This window comes from Capricornis sumatraensis, chromosome 16 (genome assembly GCF_032405125.1).
Source record: "Capricornis sumatraensis isolate serow.1 chromosome 16, serow.2, whole genome shotgun sequence".
Lineage (NCBI taxonomy): Eukaryota > Metazoa > Chordata > Mammalia > Artiodactyla > Bovidae > Capricornis > Capricornis sumatraensis.
Genome location: NC_091084.1, coordinates 36,127,319 through 36,140,992, shown reverse-complemented (window position 1 = coordinate 36,140,992; position 13,674 = coordinate 36,127,319). Strand labels below are relative to the sequence as shown.

The 13,674-nt window shown below is 53.3% G+C and overlaps 1 protein-coding gene across 4 annotated transcripts in view; it reads right to left on the bottom strand.

The window, feature by feature from the left end:
* GRAMD1B (GRAM domain containing 1B) overlaps positions 1–13,674 on the bottom strand; it is a 186,785-nt gene that overhangs the window by 7,724 nt on the left and 165,387 nt on the right. For all 4 annotated transcript variants that reach the window (XM_068988333.1, XM_068988331.1, XM_068988330.1 and 1 more), the window contains 7 exons: positions 10,165–10,280; positions 8,319–8,475; positions 6,863–7,052; positions 4,505–4,648; positions 3,405–3,523; positions 3,025–3,167; positions 812–915 (listed from right to left, as the gene is read on the bottom strand). In XM_068988333.1, coding sequence (XP_068844434.1) covers positions 812–915; positions 3,025–3,167; positions 3,405–3,523; positions 4,505–4,648; positions 6,863–7,052; positions 8,319–8,475; positions 10,165–10,280 — 973 coding nt within the window. The remainder of the gene's footprint in view (positions 1–811; positions 916–3,024; positions 3,168–3,404; positions 3,524–4,504; positions 4,649–6,862; positions 7,053–8,318; positions 8,476–10,164; positions 10,281–13,674) is intronic.

The following is a 13,674-nucleotide window of genomic DNA, read 5'->3' as shown; positions in this document are numbered from 1 at the left end:
GGTCAAAAGACCACGTAAGAGGCCACATGCCCTTGCCCCCAACCTAACATACTGACCTCTGGAGCAACTCTATTCACTCCTAGCTGAATGCCCTCTAAAAGTACCATGTTCCCATACCAGACTCTGGGGTGTTGCCTGGAGGGTAGGGGGTCCCTCAGGGATGCCCCTGAGCCCTAGAAAGTTATCCTGGGACCCAGCCCAGCCCAAAGCCCTCTTCTGGGTCGTTCAACAGTGTGTAGACAAAGGCTTCCAACGTACACCCTCACATATGCAACCCAGGGTACGTCACATTTCCCAGTGGATGCCTTCAATGGCTATTTCCTTCTCATAACATATTACCACCAGGGTATCTAGATCTCAGGCTCATTCTGGGGGGGTCACGGATCCTTTCAGTTGTGGTTTAGTTGCTAAGTTGTGTGCGACTCTTTTGTGACCCCATGGACTACAGCCCTTCAGGGTCCTTTGTCCATGGGATTTCCCAGGCAAGAATACCAAAGTGGCTTGTCATTTTCTCCTCCAGGGAATCTTCCTGACCAAGGGATCAAACCCATGTCTCCTGCATTGGCAGGCAGATTCTTTACCACTGAGCCACCAGGGAAGCCCACCCATCACGATTACAATCTCATAAAGGCCGCAGTCAGAGTCTCTTGAACGTGCACACGTTCACATACATGGACCCATTCCTGGGCAGACTCAGGGACCCCGTGAAGCCCCCCTCACCTCCTCCGTCTCTCCCTGTGTCCAAGGCCCCCTCCCCTGCTTGAACGGGGACAGAGGGTCGGTTCACCCAGCAGCATCGGCAGGCGCTCACCCAGGTGGCGGAAGTAGTCCTCCAGCCCACTCCAGAAGTTCTTCTCGATGAACGTTTTCACCAGCCCCCAGGGCTGTTTCCGATAGCGCAGCTCTGTGGAGACCCTGAGGAAGAAGCCAGAACCAAGATCAGCCCTTTCCTGGGTAGACCCTCCTCTGCTGGGAACAGGAAACTTCAGGTTTCAGGTCAAAGCAGCCTCATGCTGCCCTTTACAGGTTTGCATCCATGACGTCATGTGATTTCCCTGGGCACCCTGGGAGGCAGGTGAAGCTAGTGGGGTTATCCCCATTTTAGGGATGGGAAAACTGAGTCTGAGAATTTGTAAGCGGACCAAAGACTAACACGAAGGGCCCTGACTCCCAGCTCAGAGCTCACTCATGACACCATGGGGCCTCCTCCTGGGAGGGCCCAGGGCCCTTCTCTGTCTTCAGAGACTTCGAGCCCAAGGCAGAGTCTTGGGCTTCATAGCTTCCACCGTTAAAAGAGTTTCACTGGCTACCACCTGTCTCCTGCCTTTCCACCTCCCCGGCACTTTGCCAGCTCCTGCTCTGCCCGTGGGCCTCTCACTGCCTGGTCTCCTGCAGCATCAGCTCCTTCTGCTCCTGCTCACCCGCTGCTCTGCTCTCCTGAAGGTTCACTTTTACTCCCAATACCCCCCACGTCCAAGGCTGCTGGCTCTGCCCTCACGAGGAAGAAGAAGGGACCCCACCCCAGTCTGATGTGCGCTTGCCCATGGCCCCTCACCCCGCTCCCAGCAACCACTTTCTGGACTAAGGGTGGGCTCTGTGGGGGTCTAGCTGGACAAGCAGATACCTCTAAGGGAGCTGGGCAGAAAGGACATCCAGCTGGAAGACCCCCACCCCCAACCAAGGAATCTGCAAGCAAGGAACACAGACCCTGCAGGAGAGGAAGAGAGGGGCTGGAGGGAGGTGAAAGAAGGGAGAGGGCAGGAGAGGGAGGAAAAAAGGAAGAAGGAAGGGAGAAGAGAAGGGAGCGGGGCGGGAGAAGAGGAGGAGGAAAAAGAAGAGAGTGGGACGGGAGGGGTTGCTCTCACAGAAGCCAAAAAGGATTTTTTTAAAATAAGAAGAAGAGAAAGATTCAGACCCTTTTCCAAAGTGTGGGTATTCATTTGATCTTCCTGACTCCCCAAAGACCCCTCTGCAACCTTTTATCAAATTCCTATTCTATTTGAATGACACGAATGAATTTCTGCTCCGTAAAAGATTTTTGTTTAAGATACAGGTGCACGACCCAGTTATTCTCAGATGGGTGTGTGTCTTGGCTTTTCAATCTAACCACAAGCTTCTTGAAATGTCAGAGTCTAAATTTCTTCCATCCTCGAAACGCACATCACAGTGCCCTGGACAGCCATAAACAGCATCCGGCTAATCACTCAATCAACACTTTCTAACTCCGCTGTGTGCAGGCCCCATCCTGGGTGCTGGGAATAGAGTGATGGGTGGGCTCCTGCTGGCCTGGACGGCTGGAGCCGCTGCCGTCAGGAAGATGCCTGGAAACTCGCAATGTGCCCAGCATTCAGCAGGACAGGAAGGGCAGAGATTCGCTTCTCTAAGACCTGGGTTTCAGTGCTTGTGACTGTTGGAAAAGTTACTCATCTTGTAATGACCCTCAGTTTTCTTACCTGAAAAGTGAGGACACACTCACCTCCTTGGGTTACTCTAAAGAATCCAGTTCATGGAGGTGAAGTAACTACATAAGACTTATGAACTGCAGACAATCACTAAATAGCAGTGGCTCTGATACTTTAGGAACGAGAGACACAGAGACTTCCCTGGTGGTCCAGTGGCCAAGACTCCTCCCTCTCAGGGCAGGGGCCCAGATCTGATCCCTGGTCAGGGAACTAGATCCCACAAGCTGCATCTAAGAAAAGATCTTGCCTGCCACAACTAATGATGGAGCATGCGGCAACTAAGGCCTGGTGCAGCCAAGTAAATATTTTAAAACAGAAGAGACAGAGATACACAGAGGGGTGAGGGAAACATGTGGTGGAGAAGTAGGAGCTGTCAGGTTGGGGGGAGGGTGTGGGGTGGGTCTTGAAGTATTCAGAGAAAAGACAGAAAAAAGAATGAGCCCACAGCCAACACCCCCCGCCTCCCTCCTCCTCCTCAGGAGCACATCAGTGCTGTCCGATGCAGGGTCCCCCAGGAACACCAGGGACTTGCTCTGAACCTGCCCGCCCGCAGAGACAGCACCTGAGTCGACTCTTGTTGCGGGCCACGCGGGTGAGCGTGTAGCGGTTGATGGTGTAGAAGTAGTCGTGATACGGCACGTCGTGCGTGAGGACCTCGGCGTCGATCACGTAGCACTCGCTCTCCTGGCTCGCCTTGTACATGGTCTGCAGGGAAGAAAGGGCGGGGGGCGGGGCTGAAGAGGAGCAAGTCGGGAGGAACCGATCCTTCCCGATGACCGCCCCCCACCGGCTCCTGACTTCTGAGCGGGGACCTGAGGGAAACGCAGCATCTAAGCACTGTTTCAGGCTGAACATCACTCACGCCCAGATGTTCATCCTGACATCTCTCTCCTGAACCATTTACAGCAGAACAGAGTCCGTCCCCGCCCGACCTCAGCTCACCTGTGTCTCCCTGACGGTGGCAGTTTTGGGAGCCAAAGGGTTGGTAAGGGTGATGGTGTAAAGGATCACTCGGCTCTGGTTTCCATTCTCCTCCTTCTTCCACGGATGGAAGATGATATCTGAGGGGAGAGGGGAGCCAGGGGATGAGGGAAGGAAAAAGGCCTGCTGTCCCCACCTCTGAGTGGCCCCATCCAGTGACCTTCTCTCAGCTGCACTGGTTGCCAACTGGCCCCTCCAAAGGAAGTCAAAGGGCTGGGGGAGGAGGCTGAGAGGAAGGGGCGTCCGAGCAGAAAGAGGCTCATTGTAGACTGGCCGAGGACCTACACAGGCTCCGGAATGCGTATTGTTCTGGACTAGGGCAGGAGGTCCTGGGGGCCACCTACAGGGGTGCTGGCAACACTGGAGCTACTGTGATGGGGGCCTGGGATCCTTGGGAAGAAGCCCTCTCCTCTGAGACGCGACCTCCCATTGCCCTTGGCACGCCCCTCCTCCTGGCAGAGGGCTACGCTGGTGCCCAAGGGCTCCTCCGCAGGCTTGGACACTGAGCAGCCTTATTGGTCCCTGGAGAGTTGCAGGGCAGGAGCAAGGAGCATCCGGTGCAAAGCACTGACTCTGAGAGCCCGAGGTTTGAATCCCATCCGGGCCCCTTCTCAGCTGCATGATCTTAGGCAGATAACAGGGGTCTGAGATCCACCTCCCTCCCTGGTATCATGGGGACCACAATAACAGCACCCAGGGCAGGCTGGAGGATTGAATGAGACAAGACAGGGTGATGAGCCCAGTGGGTGGCATGTGCCAACCAGGCCTGGCAGCTGCTGCTCTCGGCTAGACGGTGAGCCCTGGGGGTTCCTGTTCGCTGCTGAGCCTTTGGGGGCTAGCACTGAAGGGCCGGCTGCAGAGGACAAGTGCAGCCACAGCGGTGTGGGGAGAAGCAGCTGGCAGGGCCCCGGGGAGCTCCAGAACCACGTGCAGCCAGAGAGGGAGCGCCCTGGGCCATCAGGTGGCTGGCAAAAGGAGGGTGCATTGGAGGGGAGGAGGGGAAAGCAGAGCAGACAGAGCGGGAAGGGGTGGGAGGCACCAGCCTGGGGAGGGGCACGGACCTGAGAAGCGTCGCTGCTCCATGAAGTCCCGCTGGAAGGGTGAGTCAGTGAACAGGAGGTCATAGAGCTTGTCCACGCTGAAGTTGAAGACTTCGTTCACGTACTGCCGGCCACTCAAGTCCTCGTAGAAGGCCTGGACCTCCCCTGCACAGAGAGGATGAGGAGGGTAGGCAGGGAAGGTGAGGGATACCCCAGGGCACTTATGTCTCTGTGGCTATATGGGAATGGCTGCCAAGGCTCAAAGGAGGCCTCGGGTGGGGTGGGGGAGCCCTGGCCTCCACTGTTTGTGGCTTTGTGTCAACTGGCCTCATTCCTCGGCTGGCACGTGCACTGGATGCCAATGGGACTGGTCCAGTGGGACTCTAGTTGCATCCCATTCACTCATCCTTTACAAGGAGCTCGTGAATCCACTGTTTGCCCTTACACTTTCAGCCTTCCAAATTAAAGTGGTCTTTTAAACTAAAGTTTAAATATAATAAATGACTACTCCCTGGGCCTGCCGGACGGAACCCAGAAGATCAGTTATCAACTGTCTGTACGTTAAACCACAAGTGACTGCAAGTGTCAGCGCAGCCCAGGGCACAGGTGTGTCCAGGGATGCTTATGAGTCTGTTCCTATAAAAGCTTCTAGGCTGGACTACGGGGCGGTGATCTGTGATATGTAAGGTCTGCTCTCCTTCCATAAAGCTGCCTCTACCCCCATGACTTCAGTAAATTTCATTTTCTACAGGAAGAAAGCTTCAGAGTACAGGTGCGCGCATGCTCAGTTGCTCAGGCATGTCCGACTCTGCAATCCCATGTATATATAGACTATAGCCAGCCAGGCTCCTCTGTCCATGGGACTTTCCAAGCAAGAATACTGGAGTGGGTTGCCATTTCCTTCTTCAGAGGATCTTCCTGACCCAGGGATCGAACCCACGTATCCTGCATAGGCAGGCGGATTCTCTACCGCTGAGCCATGCAGGAAGTCCCTCAGAGTACAGGAGAGTTGCTCAAACCTCAGCACTCCTCCTGAACCCTCAGCACCGTCCAGGCCCTGATTGAGGGACCCACAAGGGCTGGAGTCTGATCTCAAGCAGGACGCTGACATTTCTGGCATCCCTGTTACCCTGAGAAGGCCAGGGCATCCTGGAGGGTCCATGCCCACGACTGTGCAGGAGCAGGACTGTGGAGCAGATTTGGGAGAGACACTCCCTTCTCAGTTTACAAGAGCGGCACCCCAGTTATCACACAGAGACCACCTGTGCAGCCCTAGATGGCCATGGCAAACCAACCGCAGGTGAGACACTGCTATAGGTGACTCACAGGAGAGACTGTCCAGACGGAGAAGTGGGCACTGCTGGCCCAGCCTCACAAGTCCGACCCTACCACCAACTCACAGTGCTCGTCAGCCACACTCACGAACACTGAGCATCTGGCCTCTTGCCCCGGAATGTAAGAGGCAGCATGTTCCTGGGCGAGGGTGAGAGGCCAACCCTCTGCTGGAGGGAAGCAAGAAGCCACCTACTTAGAAATGTCAGAGAAGCACCGTCTCCACAGTCTATCTGACGGCAACAGACTAGGTCTGAAACCCTCATGCTGGAGTCAAAGCAAGTGTCTATTAAAACCTAACTATTTTCCAGGGGCTTCCCTGATGGTTCAGGTGGTAAAGAATCCGCCTGCCAATGCAGGAGGTGATGGTTTGATCCCTGGGTCCGGAAGATCCCCTGGAGGAGGAAATGGCAACCCACTCCAGTATTCTTGCCTAGGAAATCCCACGGACAGAGGAGTCTGGGGGGCTACAGTCCATGGGGTTGCAAAAGAGTCGGTCATGACTGAGTGACTCACTTTCTCCACTGAGAGTGTTTTTTTCAAGGCTGCCACTAAATCCCATAGTCAGCTCCTATGGTTGATCAGCTCTTCCTGTTTGAACACTTTCTACACTTAGTTTCTAGGAAAACAAGCTCTGGGGTCATGGCTACTTCTTTTCCATCTCTTTGTTGGTCGGACACGACTTAGTGACTAAACAACAACCATCAATTTCCAGGGGCTGGTACTTTGCTGGTGGCATAAACACTGATGGGCAGCTGCGGGAAAGCCAGTGCCAGCATGCAATGACAAGACTAAATGGCGGGATAAAGCATTACCCACTGAGCAAAGACAGACAACTATGAAACGACAAGCATCCTACAGTGAGTACCCCATAAAGGGATATTTGCTAATAACAAGAGTATCTTTTTAAAAAAAGAGGTCTATTACCCATCCACCCTTCCGCCAGGAAGTCAGACTGACTCCCGTCTCCATTATGGGTACATCTGTTAAGCCTTCAAAACGTCTGGAGAGAGAAAGGGCCACTCTGCCCCCACTGTGGACGCCCACCTTCATCATGGGTGTCGGAAGAGTCACTGAGCTCAGTGGGGATGTCCTCGTTGTCGTTGAAGTCCAGCGAAGGGGAGTTCACGGGCGCGATGATCTCAATCTTCTCCCCGATGATGTTGTCGATGGCGAGCTCCTTCTCCAGAGACCCGTCGCCCTCTAGCACCTCCTCCTCCAGGGCCAGGCCATCAAACTAGGGTGGAGACAGAGTGGTCAGCCTGGTTTCCTCTCCAGGGGGAAGTCAAAGAGCTGGCTGAGGGGGCCTGCATGTTCAGAATGCTCAGGAGCTGGGGTGTGGGGGCCAGGGTTCTCCCCAGTTCTGCTGTGGAAGACAGAACCCAGCAGGAGTCCCTGTCCTTCTCCTGACCCCAAGCCGCACGTGTGGGCATAGCCGGATCCTTTAGTCCAGCTCTTCTCCTGGGCCCAGGCCTCCACCATCATATCACCACGTGAGCCTGTCTCTACTACTGCCTGTTTCCTGCAAGGTTCGAAAGGCTTCTTAAGCACTATTTGATTCATTCTCCCTTTAGCCCTGTGAGGGAACAGGTACACCTCTTTACATTTTAAAGTGAACCTCAGGGACTTTCCTGGTGGGCCAGCAGTCAAGAATCTGCCTTCTAATGCAGAGAATGTGGGTTCAAACCCTGGTCAGGATACTAAGCTACCACATGCCTCCTCGGAGCACCTAAGCCCACACGCTGAAGCTAGAGAGCTCACATGCCACAACTACAGAGCCTGTATGCTGCAACAAAGACCAGTGCCAGTCAAAAAGAAAAAAAAACTCAGACACAATAACTTAAAAAACAAGTTAACTTCAGAGACAGAAAATGCAGATTAGGCATCGAATGGATGTTTTCATTCTAAGGCCAAATGGTCTGACTCCTAAACCACTAGAACACAAGGCTCCCTGCTCTGGGAACCCTTTCTTCTACCTGCCAGCTCACACCCGGACACTTCCTTCATCCGGCCTCTACCCGCTCCATTACCAAGTCCCAGAGGACAGACTCCTTCCATACTGTTATGTCTTTTGCAAAGCCAGCACAGCAGGTAGGTAGCAAGGAAGGGAGCCTTGAGTGTCCATACCAGGGGCTCCATCGTGATTTACGGGATGAATAAACAGAGCGGTTGTGCAGCCCTGTACTCATGTATGACTCTGACTTCAGATCCAGGCAGTGAAAAAAACGATCTGGAATAGTTCTTCACCAGCGGGCTGATCACAGCAGACCACCAAGGGCAAAGCTCACACAATGGACTTGAAATGATTCTCATCTGCTAAGCCAAACAAACTCTGGTACCCGACGCACCGAGAGGCCAGCTCTGGATTGTACACTCATTCGAATGTGGAGCCCCTCTGCATAAACTGACCGTGGTATAACCCGCCACCCCTCTACCTGCTCCCCAGGCTGGGAAACACCATCACTGGGCTGGGGTGGAAGCAAAGTGGGGTCCCTGCCCGTACCGAGACGGGCGCTTCACTGCTCCCTGTGGACGTCAGTGTGCTGTTGGTGATGGATTTCTTGGGCAGCTGGGGACTGGCATCTGGCTTGGTCTCTATGCTGCTTTTGGACGAGCTGTCGTTCACTTCATTCTCCTCTACAGGGATCTCCTCACAGTAGCTGAAAAGAGAGGCAACATGAACCTACATTAACCTCGGTGGCCAAGACGGCCAGCTCACGACAAACTCACACTCCTAGAACTATACAGGCTCGTCTGTTTCTTTGCTGTGTCCACTATCCTCTATCCACTACTTGCCTGTGAACGCCCCTTCTAAAGCCTCCTTCCCACCTTACCCCTCCTTCCCATGGTAAAATCTCTATCCCAAAATTCACCTTTTCCAGGCATTCTCTTAAATGTGACCATTATTTGCCTTAAAATTCCTTTTTTGCCCATTGGCACCCCATCCCACCCCAAGCTGACCATTTAATCAAACATCTGTGCTCTGGGCATACATCTGATTTCTCATAGGGACTAGGATAGGACTCTGAACCAGTGCCTTTTGCTGGTGCTGCCCAGATTCTGGATCATAAATAGCAAACTTCTCTGCATCACACACTGAGGAAAAACCTTCCTTGAGATAAAGGTGGGCACATTTCTGTGGACACCGCAGGTATGCCATTGTAGCTTCTCCCAAGGGAGAGACCATTCTCATCGGCATCTAACCTCTGCATGTTACCACACCTGGATGCGTTACAGCTCTGTGTCCTGACACAATCAAGGAGATACACAGTGAAGTGACAATGCTATTTTCAGTGTGAGAAGCGGTACCTGAGCGCAGGCCTACACACTACCCATCTGATGCTCTTTCCTTGCGGTCTATTCTTCTACGCCTCTCACACGACCACGACACCTCTACCTCAAGCCTGCCTGCACCGCTTTAACCCATCAGTAGCACGTGGTACAGCAACAGCCCCTTTTCTTCATAACATCCTTCCCTTGGCTTCCAGCACACAAAATTGCTAGCGTCCTCCCACCTCAATGGATATTCTTTTGTGTTTTCTTTTGCTGCCTCTTTCCCAGGCCCAGTCCCTGAGCTGCTTCTTATGTTAATTCAGTCACCTGGTGATCTCAGCCACCAATAACCTCCGAGGTTATGGCCCGAGCCCAGACCTCCCCACACTCACACAAACACCCACGTGACATCTCCACGTGGCTAACAGTCATCCCAAACTCAACTTGCCTAACATCAAGCTCCCAATTTTCCCTCACAGCTGCTCTGCGTCTGGTATTGTCCATCTCAGTTCAGAACAACTCTATCCTTCCAGCTGGTGGATCCTTAAAGCCACTTGTGAGTCCTTTCTGACTCATCAGCAAATCCTCCAAAATATGCTGGTTCTATCTTCCAAATATATTCAGAAACTAACCTCTTACTGCTGTTTCTACAGCTACTCTCCTGGTCCAAACCACCATCACCTCTCACCTAAAGGGTCTAAATTATTCAGCAGCCTCTTAGCCGGTCTGCCCTGGTTCCCCTTCAGCCTATCTTCAACCCAGGAGACAGAGTGATGTTAAAATGTTAAGTCAGGTCTCATCAATTATCTATCTGAAGCCTTCCCTGGCTTCTCACCCTCCTCTGAGGAAATCATGCCGGCCCAGCAGCCCTCAGAGTCCAGCCTGACCTCCCGCTCCCCACCTCGCCTTGGCTGGCTGGGCCAGCCACCCGCTTCCTCCATCTGGGAGGGGCTTCCCATAGCCCCGTCCTCAGTGCCCCCTCGATTCCCTCGGGGCCTGACTTAGATGCCAGTCTCTGGCCATTCTCGCCCCCTGGAAGGGCTCCCCGCAGGCGGCCTGCCCCCTGCCTCGCTCACCCCATCGTGTTGAAGTCGTCATCAGGAGGCACATAGTCCTCGTCGTCACTGGTCAGGCCCAGCTCGTTCCCGTAGCACTGGTGGACGAAGTGCCACAGCTCCTTGGGGCACAGTGGCTGCAGGGGACAGCAGAGAGGCTTGACCCTCCCTTCCTCGGGACTCCACTCTCCACAGAGGCACTGAGTTTACCTGGACTCCCTCGAGGGATGAGAAGCCAAACTCTACCCTCCTCGGCTGGATAAGTGGAGGGTGACAACTCCATGAAAACCCTACCCCTGCCCTGCCCTCTGCTCCAGATCTGTTTTTCCAGAACATGGCTTTTAGCAAAGCCAGGAACTTGACCTGTTCCCTCTATTCAGGTCTGCAGAGCAGAACTGATGGGCCCTTGAACTGCCCATCTCCTGTCCTGTGAGTGAGGCCCTGCATTAAGCAGCATAAACCAAGGTACTCTGGGGCCAAAATGATCACAGAGCTTCTGAGCTGGACTCAGAATGAGACAACCTTGAGCCAGTCTCCCTGACTCAGCAGGAATCTCCTGATACTAACAGTGGCCTCGTAGGCCCCAATGGATCAGATCCAGGAATGAGGTGTGACACCTCCAAGGTGGCCCATTCCTCAGCTGGGCAGTTCCTGTGCTTGGAAAGAAGCTGACATTCTCACAGCTTCAGGGGCCTCAAAGGTCACTGGATCCAACTCTCTCTTCACTGCCTGAATACTTCTTTCTTTATCCTTAATCACAATCAGTTCGCCTACAGGTCTATGTATTAGTTCCATATACAGTCTTTCTCATTTCACTGGATGTCTACATAGTCTTCTCAAAAGCAGTGTCCTAAGAAAAGTTAGCTCTCACTGAGGTTCAGAGTTTCAGGCAAGAGGCAACAGAATGTCAAAGAATGAAGGTCAAAGGTGGAGACCATGGATGAGTCTTGGTTTTCTGGGAGGGAGAGATGCTGGGAGGGATCCATGTGAAAAAAAAAAAAGTGTTAAGAAAAGCTTGGGGTTGGTGCATGGGGATGGCCCACTGAGATGTTCTGGGGAGGGAGGTGGGAGGGGGGTTCATGTTTGGGAACACATGTAAGAATTAAAGATTTTAAAATTAAAATAAAAAAAGAAAAAAAAAAAAGAAAAGAAAAGCAGAAACAGTAAAGAACGTTCCCACCAATAGATTTGATAAGGAATTGGCGATTTCTTTTGATGTCACCCTTTTAAGGTGTGGGCTTCCCTCGTAGCTTAGTCGGTGAAGAATCTGCCTGAAATGCAGGAGACCCAGGTTCGATTCTTGGGTCGGGAAGATCCCCTGGAGAAGGAAATGGCAACCAACTCCAATATTCTTGCCTGGAGAAACCCATGGACAGAGAAGCCTGGAAGGCTACAGTCCATGAGGTCACAAGAGTCGGACACATCTTAGCGACTAAACCACCACCGGGTTTAAGGTATAGTTTAAGAAGCAGGCAGCTGGCGGGACGCCATGAGCCAGGGTTCCAGGATCCCAGTGGAGAAACGCCCAGAATAGCAGTTGCAGTTCTCTCTGAGCCAGGGTCCAGGGTGTGTGTGTGTGTGTGTGTGTGTATGTTGGGATAGCATGTATGTGTGTGTGTGTTGGGGTAGCCAGGAGAGGGTGTATGAGTGTGTGTGTGTGTGTGTGAGTGTGTGTGTGTGTGTTGGGGTAGCCAGGAGTGTGTGTGAGTGTGTTGGGGTAGCCAGGAGAGTGTGTGTGAGTATGTGTGTGTGTGTGAGTGTGTGTGTGTTGGGGTAGCCAGGAGAGTGTGTGTGAGTGTGTGTGTGAGTGTGTGTGTGTTGGGGTAGCCAGGAGAGGGTGTGTGAGTGTGTGTGTGTGAGTGTGTGTGTGTTGGGGTAGCCAGGAGAGTGTGTGTGTGTGTGTGTGTATGTGTGTTGGGGTAGCCAGGAGAGTGTGTGTGAGTGTGTGAGTGTGTGTGTGTTGGGGTAGCCAGGAGAGTGTGTGAGAGTGCGTGTGTGTGTGTGAGTGTGTGTGTGTTGGGGTAGCCAGGAGAGTGTGTGTGAGTGTGTGAGTGTGTGTGTGTTGGGGTAGCCAGGAGAGTGTGTGAGAGTGCGTGTGTGTGTGTGAGTGTGTGTGTGTTGGGGTAGCCAGGAGAGTGTGTGTGAGTGTGTGAGTGTGTGTGTGTTGGGGTAGCCAGGAGAGTGTGTGAGAGTGCGTGTGTGTGTGTGAGTGTGTGTGTGTTGGGGTAGCCAGGAGAGTATGTGTGAGTGTGTGAGTGTGTGTGTGTTGGGGTAGCCAGGAGAGTGTGTGAGAGTGCATGTGTGTGTGTGAGTGTGTATGTTGGGGTAGCCAGGAGAGTGTGTGTGAGTGTGTGAGTGTGTGTGTGTTGGGGTAGCCAGGAGAGTGTGTGAGAGTGCGGGTGAGTGTGTGTGTGTTGGGGTAGCAAGGAGAGTGTGTGAGAGTGCATGTGTGTGTGTGAGTGTGTGTGTGTTGGGGTAGCCAGGAGAGTGTGTGTGAGTGTGTGTGTGAGTGTGTGTGTGTTGGGGTAGCCAGGAGAGGGTGTGTGTGTGTGTGTGTGTTGGGGTAGCCAGGAGAGTGTGTGTGAGTGTGTGTGTGTTGGGGTAGCCAGGAGAGTGTGTGTGTGAGTGTGTGTGTGTTGGGGTAGCCAGGAGAGGGTGTGTGAGTGCGTGTGTGTGTGTGTGTTGGGGTAGCCAGGAGAGGGTGTGTGTGAGTGTGTGTGTGTGTGTTGGGGTAGCCAGGAGTGTGTGTGAGTGTGTGTGTGTTGGGGTAGCCAGGAGAGTGTGTGTGAGTGTGTGTGTGTGTGTGTTGGGGTAGCCAGGAGAGTGTGTGTGTGAGTGTGTGTGTGTGTGTGTGTGTGTTGGGGTAGCCAGGAGAGTGTGTGTGAGTGTGTGTGTGTGTGTGTGTTGGGGTAGCCAGGAGAGTGTGTGTGTGAGTGTGTGTGTGTGTGTTGGGGTAGCCAGGAGAGTGTGTGTGAGTGTGTGTGTTTGTGAGTATGTGTGTGTTGGGGTATCCAGGAGAGGGTGTGTGAGTGTGTGTGTGTTGGGGTAGCCAGGAGAGGGTGTGTGAGTGTGTGTGTGTGTGAGTGTGTGTGTGTTGGGGTAGCCAGGAGAGTGTGTGTGAGTGTGTGTGTGTGAGTGTGTGTGTGTGTGTGTGTATGAGTGTGTGTGTGTTGGGGTAGCCAGGAGAGTGTGTGTGTGTGAGTGTGTGTGTGTTGGGGTAGCCAGGAGAGTGTGTGTGAGTGTGTGAGTGTGTGTGTGTGTGTTGGGGTAGCCAGGAGAGTGTGTGTGTGTGTGTGTGAGTGTGAGTGTGTGTATGTGTGTGTGTGTTGGGGTAGCCAGGAGAGTGTGTGTGTGTGTGTGAGTGTGTGTGTGTTGGGGTAGCCAGGAGAGTGTGTGTGAGTGTGTGAGTGTGTGTGTGTGTGTTGGGGTAGCCAGGAGAGTGTGTGAGAGTGTGTGTGTGTGTGTGAGTGTGTGTGTGTTGGGGTAGCCAGGAGAGGGTGTGTGAGTGTGTGTGTGTTGGGGTAGCCAGGA